The 20877-nt window shown below is 44.8% G+C and overlaps 1 protein-coding gene across 2 annotated transcripts in view; it reads left to right on the top strand.

Annotated features, from left to right (window-relative positions):
* The window catches only part of LOC137648651 (uncharacterized), a 522517-nt gene that overhangs the window by 353518 nt on the left and 148122 nt on the right, over nt 1–20877 (top strand). For both annotated transcript variants that reach the window (XM_068381656.1, XM_068381655.1), the window contains exon 8: nt 20734–20795. In XM_068381656.1, coding sequence (XP_068237757.1) covers nt 20734–20795 — 62 coding nt within the window. The remainder of the gene's footprint in view (nt 1–20733; nt 20796–20877) is intronic.

Raw genomic sequence — 20877 nt, 5'->3', positions numbered from 1 at the left:
CTCTCTCTCTCTCTCTCTCTCTCTCTCTCTCTCTCTCTCAGAAAAATCAATAGACGTCTCTAACACTAACAGTGAAGAAGAACAAGATAGAGAGAGAGAGAGAGAGTATTTATTTAAAGAACATGTTAACACCATGTCTACCTTCTCGCCGATCGTCCGTCTCCTCCTGGAGTAGCAAATCCTACACCTGCGTTGGCCTGTCTCTAAGGTAAAGTGGCAATAAAACACAGTTTTTATTTATTATTTCTTTATAATTATCTTTTTTACATGCTTCTTTCATATTATGCAGTTATGTTATTGTTATGTGTAATTATGTGTAGCCATTTATTAAGGAATTATTATGGGTTTTTAGGCTGAGGAACGAATTAAATTAATTACCATGTATTCTTATGGGAAAATTCGTTTCTACATCCGAACATTTTCTACATCCGAAGTTGGTTGTGGAATGAATTAAATTCGTATGTAGAGGTACCACTGTATATATATACTGTGTATATATATATATATATATATATATATATATATATATATATATATATATATATATATATATATATATATATATATATATATATATATATATATATATATATATATCTAAAGTAGGAAGATGTGATGTAGTTCTAAGGGAATAGTATGGGAAATATGTCTGGGTAATAAGCAAAGCTCTACCTCCAGTTTGTTTCTTCATTATGATCAGAGAAACTGTAAACAAATCATTGGTTGCCATTTTTTAACGTGCTTTTTAGCGTGTTTAGGAAACGCATGATATAAAATTGCCTTTAATATTTGTGCCTGTTTTAGTTTAGGGTACTGTAGTACATGCATTAAGTGTTCTGTACATTACAGGGTAGTTTGTTAACAGTACTACGTACAAGGGAAGGTTTTAAAAGTCTGAATATACATGTTGAATAAATAGGTAAATATGGTGTCACTACTTCGCGGATTTTCACCTATCGCGGCCGCGTCTGGAACCTATCTACCGCGATAAATGAGGGTTCACTGTATCATCTTGTTGTCGCTCGTCGCAAAGAGGTCTATCTGCAGTTCCGGGACTTGACGTAAGATGAAGGAGAACGATCCTGCGTCTAGGGACCATTCTGACTCTATCGGAGTGAACCTGGATAGAGCGTCGGCCGTCACGTTGCGGAACCCTTGAAGGTGAACTGCTGATAAATGCCATCTCCTCTTTAACGCCAAACGGAAGATGGCCAACATCACTTGGTTAGATTTGGGATGATCTCGAACCTTGGCGATTCAGGCATCTCACTATCACCTCGCTGTCCAGGACCAGTCTTATGTGGGTCGAGTGGCGAGGAGATAATTTCTTCAGTGTAAGAAATACTGCCATGCCTTCCAGAATGTTGATATGAAAGGTCTTGAATAGATTGAACCAAGCTCCTTGGACTCCCCTTCCTTCCTTTGAAGCATACTGTGTGGATGATGACTGAAGGTGGAGGTGGCTGAAGAAGTATCGATTTCTTCAGGTGCTTGGCTTTGGACCACGGGTTGAGAAGCGATCGAGTCGGTAATGGTTTCTCAGATGTCTTCGAGCGTTTGATGCGTATCTTCTCCAGACTCCTGTTGCATCCTTTAGCTGTGCTCGTAGCACTGGGTCTGTCACTGAAGCAAACTGTAGAGAGCCCAGCACTCTCTCCTGTTCACGTCTTGATATCCATTTGGATTCCAGAAGTCTCTTGACAGATCCCGCTATCTCTTTCCTTTTCTTTAGTGGAATGGAAAGTCGATGTGACTGTAAATCCCAGTGGATTCCTAACCCCTGAAACTTTTGAGCTGGAGATAGTCGAGACTTTTTGGTGTTGATCTTGAATCCTAGATGTTCCAGGAACTGGACCACTCTCTTGGAAGCCTGCATGCATTCCGTCTCGGATGCTGCCCACACCAGCCAATCGTCCAAGTAGGCCACTACTTGGACACCCTTTAGGCGTAATTGATGAACAGCTGCATTTGCAAGCTTCGTGAACATCCTTTGGGCTATATTTAGCCTGAAGGGCCTGGCTCTGAAGGCATAAAGTCTTCCTTGAAGCTTGAAACCTAGGTAGGAGGAGAGTCAACGATTGATTGGGACGTGCCAGTAGGCATCTGCCAAGTCTATCGAGACAGTGTAAGCCCGTTTGGGCAACAGGGTCCTTGTGTGTTGAAGTGTTAACATCCTGAACTTGGAGTTTACTATAAACTTGTTGAGTGGTGACAAGTTCAGAATGACTCTGAGTTTTTCTGAGTCCTTCTTGGTAACACAAATCAGCTTTCTTTGGAACTTGATGGACTTTACTCTCCGAATTACTCTCTTCTCCAAGAGTTCCCGTACATATTCTTCCAGGACGGGGGTGGAGTGTTAGAAGAATTTTGGGAATAGAGGTGGAGCGCTGTCCCAGCTCCAACCCAGTCCGTTCTTGATTAGGCTGTGGGCCCAGGGATCGAAGGTCCAATGATCCCGGAATAAATACAATATCCCTCCTACCGGGAGCATCTCACTTTTGCTGTGGACCTGAGGGCTTGCCTCCTTGACCGCGTCCTCCTCTGTATCCCTTTCCTCTTGAGGGGCGTCTAGAGGAACCTCTGGCTGATCCTCTAGCTCTCAGACGAAAGGTCGTTGACTGCCTCTCGAAAGCTAGGTTAAAGGCAGGCGACTGTGTCGATATTGGCTGAGGTACCAACTGGTACGTAGTTGGAGGCTGTGCCACCATCTGGGGCACTGCGGTCGTAGGAAGTTATTGTTGTTGTCTGTAAGGCTTGGCCGGCCGAGAGGGTAGCCTAGGCTTCTTTGTCTTCTTCTTAGGTTGGGGACCCTCATCCAGGGAAGACTTCCTCTTGAGAGATAGGCCCCACTTTTGGAGAAGGTTCCTATTCTCCGTGGCAGCCTTGTCTACTATCTCTTTGACCACTTCGCTTGGGAAAAGGTCTTTACCCCAAATGCTGGATGAGATCCGTTTCCTGGGTTCGTGTCTCACCGCAGCCGAGGCGAACACAAACTCTCTACAAGCCCTCCTAGCTTTAATAAAACTACAAATCCTTGGTCACAGTGGCCAAATGGGTTTTGGTCACTGCCATAAACATCTCTTGGTTTTTGGGGTCACTTGCCATCGTCTCCAGAGTAGTCTGTAGAGACATGGACGCAGCAAGTCATTCTTTAGTCTCTTGCTCCCTACGCAAGAGAAATTCAGACAACTTCGGAAGGTCCTCACCAAACTGACGTCCAGCAATATCTGCTTCCAACTTCCCGACTGAGAAGGTAAGGTGGACGTCCTTCCAGTCTTTTTGGTCCGTAGGTAAGGTCAGAGATAAAGGCTTGCACTCGTCCAATGAGGGGCATGGCTTCCCTGCCTCGACCACCTTTAAGGCTGCCTTATACCCTTTTCTCCATAAAGGGGAAGGCTCTGGTTGGAAAAGCCACAAAGGAGGGGTGCTTGTTACTCAACGCTGGTACCTTCGAGTTAGTGAAGCCCCTCTCTTTCATCGAGCTAGAAAGTAAAGCCTGTGCTTTACCATGGTCAAAGACTATGACCTCCTTGAGGCTGGTTCCTTCCTAAGGCAGACATAACAGTCCGGGTAAGACTCCTTGCTGGGCCAGAATTCCACATCTTCAAGGGGGACTGATCCCAGCTTCTCCGAGATGACAATCTTCCCAATTGTCATCGGCATGTGTTCGGCATACCGCCACGGGTTCGCATCCGAACACAAAGGAAGGTCCTTTACGCTGAGCTTCTTCTGAGGCCCAAGTGATGCTGCGAGTTTACACATCTTCAGCTTCATCGCAGCTTCTTTTTCATCATTTTTCTTCTGCATTTGCTGAATCATTCCAACAATGGAAGAAAGAGTCCTTCCCAGTTCCTCTGGGATAGCAGAAGATGTCGAGGGAACTGGTTCTGGGGGCAGAACCGACGAGACCGACACCTCGTTGACCTCTTCCTCCTCAGTCTCAGGAGCTTGGGTCAGCTCCTCTTCCTGACCTGCAAGAAGATCCTTTTCAGTGTACTCCGACACTTCTGACATCCTATCGTCCAGTTGAATGTCCTGTAATGCGTCCGAGACCTCCAAATCTACCGGAATCAGGACGACAGGGATCTCTTGAGTGAGGCTGAGGAATTACTGCATCCGAAGATGCCCTGGGGAAAAGATAGGCCTGCATCTTCTCACTTGGAAGGTAAGGCCCCATGGTGTTTTTCTGAAAACCCCTGACCCAATTACTGTACGCAACTTTTCCTTTGCTGCATCCCTTGACTCTGGCAACTTAGGAGAGTCAAAGGCCTCAGTAATCAGGTTGGTTCATACGTCACATACATGAGGGTCCCAATACTTGAGATCGCCTTTGGAGACTGCGCATCGTGCATGCTTCCTGCAAAGCTCATGTCCGCTGAAGTTCTTACTGCGGACGTTACAAAACATACTCCCGCACTTGGGTTGGTCCTCCTGTAAAGAGAAGAGATTCCAATGAGTATCCAGTGAGAAGTTTCACAAAATTAAGTATACAATTTATTATTATTGTATGTAGCTTAGGATAGATAAGCTAGAAAGGAAAAAAGGAAAGACACATACATGTATTTCCTGCCCAGCCAATTGCTGTGACCTCCCATAACATTAAAACTATGGTTAATTCTTATTCTAGAAAACCTTTGGAATTTGTTATCCTCTAAGGATATATAAGTGTAACTCAACATCAGTTTCCAGAAGTTTTAATATTAGGGATTTTATTATTTTAAAGAAAACTCACTTTCTCTATACTGTACGGTCTCACAATAGGCTGTACATGACAACACATTGTATGTTGGAAAATTTTTTTTATAACTATAATCTATACTGTAGTTTTCTTATTGCATTATGTACTATACTGCAAAATACTGACTACTGTATAATCATATACTGTAGTGCCGGCCGGCTTATACCTGGGTACCATTCCAAGGTATACTACCTTTGAAAATAGTGGGCGGCAGATCGCTGGTCTCTGGGTGCCGGCCTGCAATCTTTTCTGGCCGGCAGTAGGTAATAAGCCGGCAGCTGACTGCACCCCGGCTGCCAGCCACTAATCGTAATGGCTGGCAGAGTAGTAGGTGTGCAGCCAGTTGCCGGCCGGCCGCGGCTGATGGCAATCTATGCCGGCCGGCGACGTTAATAAACTAGAGATCTACAGCCCACCCAGCTGCCGGCTGCTAAGCTGGCAGATGGGGACCCGATGGTACTATACACTAACAAGGGAAAGGCATGGATGCCAGACTGTAAGGCGCCATTGCCCTACTGCCTTCCATCCAGAATGAGTGAACAAATGGAAGGGGAGAATGTGATATTCAAGCTTCCATCCATCCATAATCTGCCGGGCTCTACCAGCAGACATATGGATGGCAGACCAAGAGAGGTCTGAAGAACACTCCAAAGAGAAAAAGGCTTCTGCCAGCCGGCACATTCTTGCTGGCCAGCTGAAGTCTAAGCCAGTCTTACAACCTACCCTGTACTAGGGTTGAATGCAGGACAGTGGCCAAGGTTTTGTGATGGCTAGGCCATCACCAAAGGACAGAGGGGGAGGGATGAAGGTCCTATAAGATGAGGAAGGGTTAGCCCTGAAGCCTACCCTACCTCACCTGACAAACTCCGCTCTAGTATACGACTATCCCCAGTGCTAAGAAAACTCATCCTGGTCTAGGTTAGTCGAATACAGCAAAGAGGTTGGCAACACCTTGCCACCTCCAGTGATACAGGAACGGGGTTTGGTGTTGTTATTTCCCCAGGTAATGGAGAATTCTATTCCCCGACCTAGGGTAAAACAGCACAGGACTAGTCTACTAAACCACAGAAAGAAGGAATCATCTCTTACAGAAACCTTCAGGTGTGGCCTAGGGAGGTCTAGCCTCCTATGTCTGCAGCCTAACCTAGCAAAGGAATCTCATTCACTTTGTTAGGCAGTTACAGACCTCAGACAGAATACTCTGATGTTCTGACTAAGCCCAAAAACCAGTCACTCTGGTTACAGGACAAGGGCAGAAACACCCTAGCCTAGTTTTACCCAAATACAATCCAGATAAAACTGACTAGGGTTAAGCCTAGGCTAACTCAGAGGGATAAAAGGATTGATCTTAGACCTCTAGAGGAGAAAGAACAATCGGGGAAGTGTGCGAAAGTATACTAAACGGATTTTGAGCGAAGCGAAAAATCTATTTTTGGGTGAGATGGCCATGTCGTCCTGATGGAAGTTCCTAAAGGGTAGCTTCCTTGGGTATATATAACTACAGCGATATTCCCAGAGAATTTACCTTAAGGTACCCAGAATTCTAACTCCTGGAGTGAATATCCCTAATAAAAGAACCAGGGATATCGCGAAATATCAGAGGACGTATTCTTGACACGCCACATAGCAATCTGCACCCCGAACAGAGTTAACACTTCGAAGGCGTCAATTGGCAAGAAAACGAAAAACGAGAAAGAAAGGAGAGCCGCTCGCAAGGTATCTCTCCTCTCCCGTTTCGTAAGCGTGCATTACGCCGCTCACGGCGCCATCTGTATTCCTTGTAGCGATACACAAGGTGCTACAGATACTGTATGTAGGGAGGGAACCTACAGCCCTTTTTAGAAGAAAAGGGAAGGGCGGGTCCATCAGGACGACATGGCCATCTCACCCAAAAATAGATTTTTTGCTTCGCTCAAAATCCTTTTTTTGGGCTCAATCCATGTCGTCCTGATGGAAGTATACCAGAGCATTACTGTATTTGTAGATTCTCAAAACGTGCCGTACTCCCCAAAGGTATTTCCCGGCCAACTAGACCTAGAGACCTAAGATGTTACCGTCATACATCTTTTCAACTAACCATAGACCATGTTAGTGCTTCCTGCCCCCTACAGGGAAGAGTCATACTAGACTCTGGAAAAGTCTCAAAGAGTACATATACCTATGTATGAATAACAGACAAGCCAATATATTGGTCTCACCCTATATCATGTAAAGCATAGTTTGTAAAGAACCACTGAGTCAATATGAAATATCGACCAGTTCTCCGTTCATTACTGGATTGGACAAAGGTTTATATCCGGGTAGGAGGAAAACTTGCATATCCGCCACCTTCCCCTTAAGGCATGGAGTCCTCCCAGTAGGGGAAAGCATAAACCAATGCAAAAATGCTTGCATAAAGGAACAATCTATTAGAATTATCCCAGATAAATATACATAGTAAACGTAATGCTAAATCATTTCAAGTAAAATGACACAGGCGAAGGAGACGCAAGGTTCACAAGAACTAGTTTATTGATAAACAATAAAATAAAACAGGTTAAACAACAATTATACATATATAAAAGGAGGATAAAAAATAAATAAGCATAAGCATGATAGTAAACAGAAAACTTGTTTATCTGAAAGAAAAACATTAGCGCGACTTTTAACATACCGAGGTATCAAAATCATAAAAGTCTGTATTACTAATCAGTTACATTAGCGTTGGAAACGCTTGGCACACATGTCTGCACTTATGCTAGGTTCACTTTTGAATATGGAACAGTCAATGTGGGCACCCCAGTGCCCTAACACTTAGTTTGTAGAACAGTTCGTAACTACACACTCACCCCGGAATTAATCGTCCCAATTAAATCCACTGTTCCTCGCAGAGTTAAACAGCAGGGTTAACGACACTACCCACTGCTACCACAGACCTCTTCAGTTGCTCCACTTGCTTCGCATAGTGACGAAAGAAAACTCTTGGAAGATTTCCAGCCAGTGTATGAGCGAAGATGTTCGAAATCCATACTATTAAAGAAATTTAAGGATGAGGCAACTTTCCTCGGATCGTGACCTGCGGGTGTACTGTCTGGATCCGCTCTGCTAATAAAATAGGTGATTTTTGCCCTAAGTTGTTTCAGTGATAAATTTGAGCCTGATGTTTCTCCCCTGAATAGTTGACCACCCCTGAAGTCTGAAGATCTACGAAGATAGACCTTTAGGCATTCCACTGGACATAGAGATGCATCTTCTTTCAGAGGGCAGATTCTCCAGGGACCCCACCTGTTGGTGGGTAACTCGTTCTCGGCGAGAAACGTAGGATCCGGAAACAGGTTCAGTTCTCCCCCATCCAAGAACTGAACACGACCTTCCTCTCTCGAGAGGGCTACAATTTCACTAACCCTGGCCCCCGACGCGAGTGCAAACAGGAAAATAACTTTTTGGGTCAAATCCTTTAAAGCACACTCCTCATTGTTCAACAGCGAACCGAAATGAAGAACTTTATCTAAAGACCATGAGATGGGCTTTGGAGGTGCTGATTGTCTGAGCCTAGCACAGGCTTCCGGAATTTTATTAAAAATATCGTTAGAGAGGTCGACCTGGAAGGCATATAAAATGGGTCTTGTCAAAGCAGATTTACACGTTGATATTGTGTTGGCTGCTAACCCTTGACCATGGAGGTGGATGAAGAAGGATAAGCAGAAGTCCGTCGAGATCTTTTACGGATTCTTCGCCTTGACAAAGGCCACCCATTTTCTCCATGATGACTCATATTGCCTTCTAGTAGATTTGCACTTATATTCCTCTAGGAAGTCTATATTGTCTTTCGAAATCCCGAAATGTTTTCTCACCGCTAGGGAGAGAAAATTATGAGCTGCAGGTTCCGGGTTTTCTGTGATGAAGCGCAGACAGTCGACTTCTGAACTCGCTGAGTCAGAACTGGATCTGGTAACGGTAGACACTTCAGCCGTAGTTCCAATGCCAGGGGGAACCACACGCTGTTCGGCCACTTGTGAGCCACTATTGCCGCTACTCCCTTGAAAGATCTCAGTTTGTTGAGGACCCTCAATAGAAGGTTGTGAGGAGGGAATAGGTAAATCCTGGACCATCTGTTCCAGTCGAGGGACATCGCGTCCACTGCTTCCGCCAAGGGATCCTCGTACGGGGACACGTAAAGGGGTAACTTCTTGTTGTCTTTCGTCGCAAAGAGGTCTATCTGCAGTTCTGGGACTTGACTCAAGATGAAGGAGAATGATCCTGCGTCTAGGGACCATTCCAACTCTATCGGTGTGAACCTGGATAGAGCGTCCGCTGTCACATTGCGGACTCCTTGAAGGTGAACTGCCGACAGGTACCACTTCTTCTTTTCCGCCAGTCGAAAGATGGCCAACATCACCTGGTTGAGTGGTGGTGACCTCGATCCTTGTCGATTCAAGCTTCTCACAATCACCTCGCTGTCCAGTACCAACCTTATGTGGATCGAGCGACGAGGGGAGACTTTCTTCAAGGTAAGGAGTACTGCCATAGCTTCCAGAAAGTTTATGTGAAATGTCTTGAATAGATTGGACCAAGTTCCTTGGGCCTTCTTCCGATGAGAATGACCTCCCCACCCCTCCTTCGAGGCGTCTGTGTGAATAGTCAACTAGGGGGGATGTGGCTGAAGAAGCACCGACTTCTTTAGTTGCCTGACTTGGGACCAAGGCCTGAGAAGCGTACGTAGACGAAGCGGTACTGGTCTTATCAGATCTCTTCGCGCGTTTGATGCATAACTTCTCCAAACTCCGGTTGCATCCTTTAGCTGTGCTCTTAGCACCGGGTCTGTTACTGAAGCAAACTGGAGAGAACCCAGCACTCTCTCCTGTTTTCGCGTCTTGATATCCTTTCGGAATCCAGAAGTCTCTTGACAGAGCCAGCTATCTCCTTCCTCTTCTTCGCCGGGATGGAGAGTTGGTGTGACACTAGGTCCCAGTGGATTCCCAACCACTGGAACTTTTGAGATGGAGAAAGTCGAGACATTTTTCTGTTGATCTTGAAGCCTAGATGCTCTAGGAACTGGATCACCTGTCGGGAAGCTTGCAAACATTCTGTCTTGGATGCTGCCCACACCAGCCAGTCGTCCAGGTAGGCTACCACCTGGATTCCCTTTAGGCGTAATTGTTTGAGAGCTACGCTCACAAGCTTCGTGAAGATCCTTGGGGCTATGTTTAGCCCGAATGGCATGGCTCTGAAGGCGTAGAGTCTTCGATGTAGCTTGAACCCTAGGTAGGGGGAGAGTTGACGATTGATTGGAACGTGCCAATAGGCGTCTGACAAATCTATGGAGACGGTATATGCCCTCTTGGGCAGTAAGGTCCTTATGTGTTGCAGTGTTAGCATCTTGAACTTGCTGTTCACTATGAACTTGTTGAGTGGCGACAAGTCCAGAATGACTCTGAGTTTTTCTGAGTCCTTCTTGGGAACACAAAACAGCCTCTCTTGGAATTTGATGGACTTACCCTTTGGATTACTCTTTTCTCCAACAGTTCTTGAATGTACTCCTCCAGAACGGGGGTGGAGTGTTGGAAAAATTGAGGGCACGGGGGTGGAGTGCTGTACCAGCTCCAACCCAGTCCGTTCTTGAGTAGGCTGTGGGCCCAGGGATCAAAGGTCCACCAATCCCGAAAATTCTGTAGTCTCCCTCCTACCGGTATCATCTCACTTTGGCTGCTGTTGCCCTGAGGTCTTGCCTCCTTGACTGCGACCACCCCTGAACCCCCTCCCCCTTGAGGGGCATCTAGACGAACCTCTGGCTGCTCCTCTAGGCTTCGCTCGAAAGGTAGTTGACTGCCCTTCGAACGCTGGGTTAAATGCCGGAGACTGCGTCGACACGGCTTGGGGTACCCACTGGTACATGGTCGGGGTTTGTGCCACCATCTGGGGCACTGTAGGCATAGGAAGTTGTTGCTGCTGCTGCTGTCTGAATGGCTTGGCTGGCCGAGAGGGTAGCCTAGTCTTCTTAGTCTTCCTCTTTGGTTGGGGACCCTCATCCGGGGAAGACTTTCTCTTGAGAGATAGGCCCCACTTCTGGAGAAGGTTTCTATTCTCCGTGCCGGCCTTATCTACAACCTCCTTGACCGCTTCACTAGGGAAGAGGTCTTTGCCCCAAATGCTGGAGGAGATTAGCTTCCTTGGCTCGTGCCTCACCGCAGCCGAGGCGAACACGAACTCCCTACAAGCCCTCCTAGCTTTGACGAAGCTATAAAGGTCCTTCGTCACTGTGGCTAGGTGTGTCTTAGCCACTACCATAAACATTTCATGGACCTCGGGGTCACTTTCCATTGTCTCTAGAGTCGTTTGATGAGACATTGAGGCAGCAAGTCTTTCTTTTGTCTCAAGCTCCCTGCGCAAAAGAAAGTCAGACAGCTTGGGGAGGTTCTCACCGAACTGACGTCCGGCAATATCAGCCTCCAACTTCCCGACTGAGAAGGTAAGATGGACGTCCTTCCAGTCCTTGTGGTCCATGGGTAGGGCCAAAGACAGAGGTTTACACTCCTCCAAGGAGGGGCATGGCTTACCTGCCTCGATTGCTTTCAGCACAGCCGTAAACCCTTTCTGCATAAAGGGGAAGGCTCTAGAAGGAGAGGACACAAAGGAAGGGTGCTTCTTACTCAAAGCAGGTACCCTTGAGTTTGTGAAGCCCCTCTCTTTCATCGAGCTTGACAGTAAAGCTTGAGCCTTAGCGTGGTCCAAAACTATGACCTCCTTCAGCTCCGTTTCTTCCTTTGAGGCTGGTTCCTTCCTTAGACGGACATAACAGTCCGGATACGACTCCTTGCTGGGCCAGAATTCCACCTCCTCAAGGGGGACTGAGCCCAACTTCTCCGAAATGACGATTTTTCCCGTCGTCATAGGCATGTGCTCGGCATACCTCCAAGGGTTGGCATCTGAGCACAAGGGAAGGTCTTCCACGCTGAGCTTCTTCTGGGGCCCACGTGATGCTGCAAGTCTCCGCATCTCCAGCTTCATTGCAGCAGTCTTCTCATTATTTTCCCTCTGCATCTGTTGGATCATTCCAACGATGGAGAAAAGGGTCTTTCCCAGCTCATCTGGGAGATAGGACGATGTTGAGGGAATGGGTTCAGGGGCCTGAACCGGAGTAGCCGACACGTCGTCGAACTCTTCCTCTTCATTGTCTGGAGCTTGCTCTTCTTCCTGGTCTTCTGCCAGAAGATCTTCCAAACGCTCGGACACCTCCGACATCCTATCGTCCAATTGGATGTCCTGCAGGGCGTCTGCGACTTCAGCATCCACCGGGATCTGAACCAACGGTATCTCCGCTTGAGGCTGGGGAATCAATGCCTCAGCTGACGCCTTGGGGAAAAGGTAAGCCCTCATCTTCTCACTTGGAAAATAGGGCCCAGAAGTGTTCTTCTGAAAGCCCCTTACCCAAGTACGAAGCTTCTCCCTTGCTGCGTCCCTTGACTCCGCCGTCTTAGGGGAATCAAAAGCCTCAGTAATCAGGTTTGTGCACACGGTACATACCTGCGGGTCCCAATACCGGAGATCACCTTTGGAGACTGCGCATGCTGCGTGCCTCCTACACAAGTCATGTCCGCAGAAGTTCTTGCTGCGGACGTTGCAGAAAACGCTTCCATACTTCGGATGGTCCTCCTGTAAAGAGAAGAAAATTCCATGAGTATCAAGTGAACTACGTATCACTGGATATACATAGCTTAGCATAACTAAACTAGAAAGGAAAGACACACACTTGTATTTCCCGCACAGTCAATTGCTGCAACCTTCCAGATAATAAAATCGTATGGTTAATCTATTCTAGAGCGACCAATAAATAATTTCCAGAGGAAACAGGTGTAGCTCACACCCAAATAAGTGATTTTAAAATGCTGGATAGTAGACAAGAAAGAACTCACTTTCTTTATCTGTAAGGTTACACCAAAGGGCTGTGCAAGACAACACAAAAGTGTTAGAAAAACTTAGTGTTGTAACAAATACTATACTATAGTTTTCTCCCTACAGTATATACTATACTGAAAAATAGTGGCTACAATATAGAAGGTAATGTGCCGGCCGGCACACACCTTAACTAGTTCCAAAGTATACTACTTATAAACTATAAGGTGGAAGAACGCTGGTTCAAATGCGTGTGCCGGCCGGCAACTACACAAGATAGCACCTGGCTGCCGGCCGCCAAACGTAGCGGCCAGCAGAACCTCGGTGTGTTTCTATTGCCGGCTGGCAGCTAAACAACAACAGCACCCGGCTGCCGGCCACTAATCGTAGCGGCCGGCAGAACAATGGTGTGATATATAGCCGGCCGGCAAAGGTATACAACCAATGCCGGCCGGCAGCAAAAGAACCAGAGAACTCCGACTGCCCGGCTGCCGGCCACTTAGGCCGACAGCCGGGCTAGGGTACAAACACTAGAAGAAAAACAGAATGGATGCCGGGATAAGAGACTGTACTGCCTCATAGCCCGGCAACCCGAAAGAGTGCACATAAGGAAGGGGAGAATATAACTTCAGGCTTCCTGACCAATGCCATCTGGCTCTACAGACAAACATGGATGAGAGACCAAGGGAGGTCCGGGCAGCACTCAAAGCAGAAGACCCTTGCCGGCCGGCAAGGGACTGAGTCAATCCCACATCCTAACCTATGCTAGGTACAGATGTAGAATGACGGACAGGGATGCAATGGCTAGGCCATCACTAAGGAAAGAGGGGGAAAAGGGGGAAGAGGGTCCTGCCAACCTTGCTCTAATAATGAATCACCCGCAGCCAAGAAAACTTATCTTAGCCTAGGGGAGATCCGAAGAGGGAGGCCAGCAATACTTGCTAACTCCCTCGGAACCAAAGCAAGGAAGGCGTTGTTATTCACAGAAAAGAGGATCTCATCCTCCACCGAGAACAGCAACACTGGACTAGTCTGCTAGATCACAAAAAGAAGGAATCATCTCATACAGAAACCTTCTAAAGTGAACTAAGGAGGCTAAGCCTCCTATGTCTGCTGTCAGCCTAGCAAGAGAATCTCAACCACAAGCTAGACAGAAATAGACTCAGACTAAGAACTCTGTTGTCCTGCCCCCTTCCTGAAGCCAGACTTACTGGAAAAAGGAAAGAACAGAAACACCCTAATATAGTTGTATCTAAAGTCAATTCAGATAAACCATTAGGGTTAAGCCCAAGGCTTAAGCAGAGGGAAAGGGATTGCACACATTCTCCGAAGAGAAGAGAGCAACCGGGGAGTGTGAGAAAGTATACTATGGCCCCATAGACAACTAGCTTAGGCACGAAGAGAATCAATTACCTAAATCACCAAAACTCACTCGTATACTATCTTGGAAGAAAATCAACATAATCTTAAATGTATAAAACTGCCTAAAGCTTCAATAAAATTTTAAAACACTCGGAAATCTGAATATCATGCAGGAAAGTACTAGGGCCAAATGACTAGGCTACAAGGTCTAGCGTAGGCCCGAATCGGCAAATCCTTCACCAAAACGGAAATACTAAAAGCATCATATAAAGAAAACCTATGTAACGCTGAATAGCTAAAATTATTAAAGCGAAACAGCCGGGAACGTCGCTCTGGCTAACTAAATAACTCATACATAGCGAGCGACAGTGTCCAGGCTGCCTCCGGTAGGCAACAGCTCTTGTAACAACGATATCACTATCAAATCATTTTAGAATTACCAAGAGCTTACATTTATACATAAAAGAAATAATACTCAACTTATCAGAAGCAGAACAAGTTGGAGAAAACATTATCAAGTTGAAATAATCCAAGAATTGCAAGATAACACAGGGAAAAACACCGAGTTGTTGAGCTACGCAAAAAGGAATACAGATGGCGCCGTGAGCGGCGCAATGCACGCTTACGAAACGGGAGAGGAGAGATACCTTGCGAGTGGCTCTCCTTTCTTTCTCGTTTTTCGTTTTCTTGCCACTTGACCCCTTCGAAGTGTTAACTCTGTTCGGGGTGCAGATTGCTATGTGGCGTGTCAAGAATACGTCCTCTGATATTTCGCGATATCCCTGGTTCTTTTATTAGGGATATTCGCTCCAGGAGTTAGAATTTTGGGTACCTTAAGGTAAATTCTCTGGAAATATCGCCGTAGTTATATATACCCAAGAAAGCTACCCTTCAGGAACTTCCATCAGGATGACATGGCTTGAGCCCAAGAAAGCCCCTTAGGCTATTAGCCTAGGCGCGGTGAGTATCGATTACCTAAATCACCGAAACACTCTCGTATACTATCTTGGAAGAGGAAATTATTTCAGTAATTATCTTACATGTATAAATAACTGCCTACGGCTTCAATAAAATTATCACACTAGGAGAATCTATTATATTATGCATGAAAGTACTAAAAGAAAAACGCCTAGGCTACTAAGCCTAGCGTAAGCAAGGATTGGTTACCTAAATCGCCGAAACTGATAAATACTATCGGCATAATATAAAGAATTCCCACTAGGAAGGCTAATAGTTGAATTTATTAAAGCATTAAGACCGGGGAAAGTCGCTCTGGCTAACTAGATGACTCGTGCATAGCGAGCAACAGCGTCCATGACGCCTCTGGTAGGCAACAGCTCTTGTTTACGTTGATATCACTTTTGATTTAATTTAAAACAACAAGAGCTTACATTTATACAAAGTAAAGATAATACTCAACTTTCCAGAGGCAGAAGAGGTTGGAGAAAGCATGATAATGTTGAATAATATCCAAAATAACGAGAGAGCACAAGGGAATCACCGAGCAATAGAGCTACGAGATAAGGAATAAATATGGCACCATTGATGATGTCATACACAGACTCGAAACGGGTAGGAGAGGTACCTTAATAACGGCTCCCCATTTGTTTCTTACCACTTTTCCCTCTCGAAGCGTTAACGCTATTCGAGGTGAAGATAGCTATGTGGCGTGACAAGAATACGTCCTCTGATATTATGCGATATCCCTATAAGAGTAAAGTAGGGATACTCGCTCCAGGAGTTAGAATTCTGGGTACCTTGAGGTAAAATTCTCTGGGAATCTCACTGTAGTTAAATATACCCTAGGAAGCTACTTTAAAGGAACTTCCATCAGAACGACATGGCCTGAGCCCAAAAACCCATATCATTGTATGCTTACAAACAATGGATATAATGGACACTGATATTGTTCCAACCATATATACAAACCATGAGACCGTTTGTATACCCAGTGAATACTTATGTTTGTTCATACAATATATGCTGACCTTGAGGCCCCTTTTCTACCGTCTAGTATGACTTCCCTGTAGGGGGCAGGAAGCACTAACATTATTTATGATTAGTGATAATGACGGATAGCGGTAACGTCATTTGTCTCAAATGGTCCAGATGACCATAGAAAAAATTTGTCCCAAGGTTAAGGCACTGATGAAAATCCACAGATACAGTAATGCTCTGGTATGCTTCCATCAGGACGACATGGCTTGAGCCCAAAAAAACAGATTTTGAGCGAAGCGAAAAATCTATTTTTGGTTGAGATAGCCATGCCCTCCTGATGGACCCACCCTCCTTTTCTATAGAAAAGGTCTTCACAGAATCCCTCCCGAAGTACTGTATCTGTAGCACCATGCTCAACACTACAAGGAATGTCCGCCATCTTGATACTCAATAGTAGTATGGGAAGTAGGGTATCCTTGATACAGCTCCCCTTCTATTTTTGCCACTTTCCCCCTCGAAGCGTAAACGCTATTCGAGGTGAAGATTGCTATGTGGCGTGTCAAGAATACGTCCCTGATATTATGCGATATCCTTGAAAGAAATTTAAGGATATTCGTGCCAGGAGTTAGAATTCTGGAGATCTAAAGGTAAATTCTCTGGGAATATCACAGTAATACATATATCCCTTAGGAAGCTACTATTAGGAACCTTCTATCAGGACGACATGGCTATCTCACCCAAAGGTAAATTTTTCGCTTCGCTCAAAATCCGTTTTTATTATAACATGATCGTATGTAATACTATGAAATTACTGAGTTCACACTAAGTGCAAGATGGTGTATTCAGATTATGAAAAGCTAAACAAAATTGCATAAAAATTACCTAACGAATTGGAAGAAACATTAGTAATTTCACAAGCTGTATAATCAAACGCCATAAACTTGAAAGCTATAGATTATCATTCATCTGCAACATGGATTAAATGCCGGTAAAATTTTGATAGGCCATTAAACTTGATAATAAATAGAATATGAGAGAAAAGTATTTTTGTTTTGCTTGTGTTTTTCATCGAGACTAACCTCATTTTCTAGCAGTACAGTATCTCTTTCTTTGAAAATATCGCTGTGACACTGAATTTTATTTTTGCTGCTCACAGAAACAACATACAGTATACTTTCTAAACTGTTGTTGTCTGGTTATTATTACCTTATTAAGGTTGATAAAACAAATTTGTTCTGGGAATCTATTTTATTACTATATATTGAGCCTTGTATTGGGACACAAGTGAACTTTGGTGAGCTCGTAGGACAGTATCTCAGTGGTTATAAGGGAAGTTAATGGGAAAATGCACTTCGATGAACGAATTTTTGCTTAGAGCAGCTCCCAAGTGCTCGGCCAGGTAGCTTCAGTATCTGTAAGCGTGCTTGTATGTCAATGGAAAAATTTGCTTGGCGGCTTGCTCGTACAGTAGAACCTCGGTTTACGAATTTAATTCGTTCCTAATGCGAACTCGTAAACAGAAAAATTCGTATCGCGAAACGAATTTCCCCATAAGAATGTTATAAAATCGAAATAATTAGTTCAACCCATCTACAAAAACCAATTTTCACAAATATTTCCTTACACATACAGTACTCTACTGTACTCTACACAAAATTATTAAAATATTGCAGTCATTTAATGATGAAAATATGGATATGCATGCACAGTAAACCTGAACTTTACCTTAGAGGAGTGTCGCTGCTGGCTTGATGGAGACGAGAGGAGGGGAAGGAGGAGGAGGGGGTTACTGCTTGGAGGGAAAATCTCCCTCCACGAGAACTTCAGGAACGTTGACTGGAGTTCTCTCGCGAGAATGGCATTTGCTATCACTGGTTTTGCGTTTGCGAGACTCTTGGTCGTCGTCTTTCACAGTTCTTTTCTCCCCCTTCACAAGATATTTTTCAATAGACACCTGCTTTTGTCTGTTCTTTAAAATTTTATAGAAGTGACCCACCCCATTATCGACTAATAAATTTATTGCACGGTCTGTTTCAGCCTTATTCGGGACATTTTCCTCAAGAAAACTTTTCACGTCTTCCCACTTCTTTAAAAAATCTTTTATCTCACTCAAAGACAGTGATTTTGCAGTGCCTCCCTCCTCCTCAGATGAGATTTCCTCTATTACCTCTCTTTGCTGCTGCTCGTGCAGGTCCTTCATCTCCTCGGTGGTCAGCTGCTCCTTATGCTCCTGCAGGAGGTCGTCGATGTCATCCGTGTCCACCTCCAGCCCCATTGCCTTGCCCAAGGACACAATATCCTCGTCAACTGCTTCCTCCTGGTTGGGTTCGAACCCCTCGAAATCCCGTTCTGCAACGGCGTCGGGCCACAGTTTCTTCCAGGCGGAATTGAGGGTTCTCCTGGTGACTCCTTGCCAGGTTTTATCAATTAAAGTCAGGCAGTTGTAGATGGAGTAGTGATCCTTCCAAAACTCTCTGAGGGTAAGGTTGGTGCCCTCTGTTACTTCAAAGCAGCGCTGGAACATAGCTTTGGTATAAAGTTTTTTCAAATTTGAGATCACTTGCTGATCCATGGGCTTGAGTATTGGAGTGGTGTTGGGGGGTAGGAACTTCACCTTAATGAACTTGTATTCCTCCGCTATGTCCTCTTCAATGGCTTGAGGATGGGCAGGAGCATTGTCCATTAACAGCAAGGCTTTGAGTGGGAGGTCCTTCTCCAGGAGGTATCTCTTGACTTCGGGACCAAAAACCTCGTTCATCCACTCAACGAAGAAGATCCTTGTCACCCAAGCCTTCGTATTAGAACGCCACATGACGTGCAACTTTGTCTTCTGCACATTGTTCTTCTTGAAGGCTCGTGGATTCTCCGAGTGATACACCAGGAGAGGTTTAATTTTGCAATCCCCACTGGCGTTGGAACAGAACAGCAGGGTTAGACGGTCTTTCATGGGCTTATGGCCAGGAAGGGCCTTTTCTTCTGCCGTGATATAGGTCCTCCTGGGCATTTTCTTCCAAAAGAGGCCTGTCTCATCGCAATTAAACACCTGTTGGGAAACGTAGTCCTCGAAGTCCACAAGCCTTTTGAACTCTTTCACAAAAGACTCTGCTGCCTTCGTATCGGCGCTGGCCCCCTCGCCATGCCGAACAACACTATGGATACCCGTTCTCTTCTTGAATTTTTCAAACCAACCACGGCTTGCCTTAAAACTTTGTTTTTCTGCTGATGTGCCTGGCTCACTTCTCACCAAGTCCTCGTAAATGGTTCTTGCCTTCTCGCAAATCATGTTCTCATTTACTGAATCTCCTGCGAGCTGCTTCTCATTTAACCACACCATTAATAAATTTTCTACGTCATCAAGAATAGGTGGCCGTTGTTTTGACAACGACGATACACCTTTAGCTACTTTAGCGGCCTTTATTTCTTCTTTTTTCTTTAATATTGTGCATATCGTCGACTGCGAGCGATTGAAAAAACTAGCAATGTCTTTCACACGCATGCCTTGGTCATGCTTCTCGATGATCTCCTTCTTCATCTCGATCGTTATCATCAGCTTCTTCTTACTGCTTTCCTTCTTAGACATCTTAGGAGCCATTGTCTATCACAATAGTACACAGTACAGTACTGTAATCACATATGAGTGAAAATAAAACAAATCACAAACCACGTGTAAAAATCACAAAGAAATCGTCCACGAATTCACTAAGTATGTATGCTATCGAGACGGCGGATACTGAGATAATGAACGAGTGAAGGGGGTAATAAAGGGGTTTAAGGGGTGGTAGGTATGCGTGGGAGGAGTCATGTGACTCCATTGTGAGATGCTGTCGTTAAGTTATTTCCATGAAAAATGCGATCGGGAAGCGCGGCGTTAACACCTTTCCACAAAAAACGGCGCGTGGGAGGGAAATTTAAATTCGTTAACCGAGACGAATTTTTCAGAGAAAGTCACTTCGTAAACCGAAAAATTTGTAAGCGGAGTCGTTCGTAAACCGAGGTTCTACTGTATCTCAAAATACTTGTATTTTGGGCTGCTCATATGTCAAGGTATTCCAGTACTCCATAGGTTTAAGTATAGATATGTGCAATGTCACTCATTACTCTTACTTGGTCAAATTACAGTTCTTTTTTCCACTTATTCACCATGATTGCCCTGGTTGTCAGACAGCATTAATAGGGTGAGGGTCCACAATGTGTCAGGGTACTCTTACACTCTGTTGAGGTTAAAGCTGTACCTCAGGTCATGTTTTCCAGCCAGTTGGAAAGTGGACTTCCACTCACTAAAGTGGGAGTCTCCATAGTAAAGAACAAAAAGTTTGTATCTTTGGAATAAATGACAAATTTGGAAGTAATTTGTATTTTTCCTAACCATGCAAACCCGAGTTCTTTACTCATACTTGTCCCGCCATCACCTATCCCCCAAGAGGTCTTGCCTGCAATCAAAAGTGAGGGATCTCACTGGGTGATTGTGTGAGTAGGGTGGTTGGTCTACACCCTGCTACCCCAGCTAAGTAGTGGAGGGTTGTTGACACTTTGCGTAAAAGCTTATGGCTAAATTCCAGCTCACGCCGAAACATATATCCTCAGTAAAGAACTCAGGTTTGTATAGTTTGGAAAAATAACTTCAAAATTTGTCATTTTATTGTATATTATGCATATACATTTTAAATATTTATACTGAAGCCAGAAGCTCTACTTCAATTCTTATTCCTTATTGAAGTTTTCTTTTTCAATGTAGGGGAGGTAGATAGAATAATATTTAACTTTTATTTGGTCCTTGAAATATGCTTCAGTATTGTATTTTAAAAATCGTAACTACATTTCAGTTAAAAGTGCTGAGACCAGTGGATCAAGAGAAAGAAGCTCCCTCTATTAATGTCAAGAAAAGGTGAGGCACTAAATGTTTTCATTTATCTAATATATTTATAAAACATGGTATATATTTTGGCCACCTCAGTATTCAAGAAGAA

The sequence above is a fragment of the Palaemon carinicauda genome, chromosome 10, assembly GCF_036898095.1.
Source record: "Palaemon carinicauda isolate YSFRI2023 chromosome 10, ASM3689809v2, whole genome shotgun sequence".
In the NCBI taxonomy this organism is placed as follows: Eukaryota; Metazoa; Arthropoda; class Malacostraca; order Decapoda; family Palaemonidae; genus Palaemon; species Palaemon carinicauda.
This window is presented reverse-complemented; position numbering and strand designations above follow the sequence as displayed.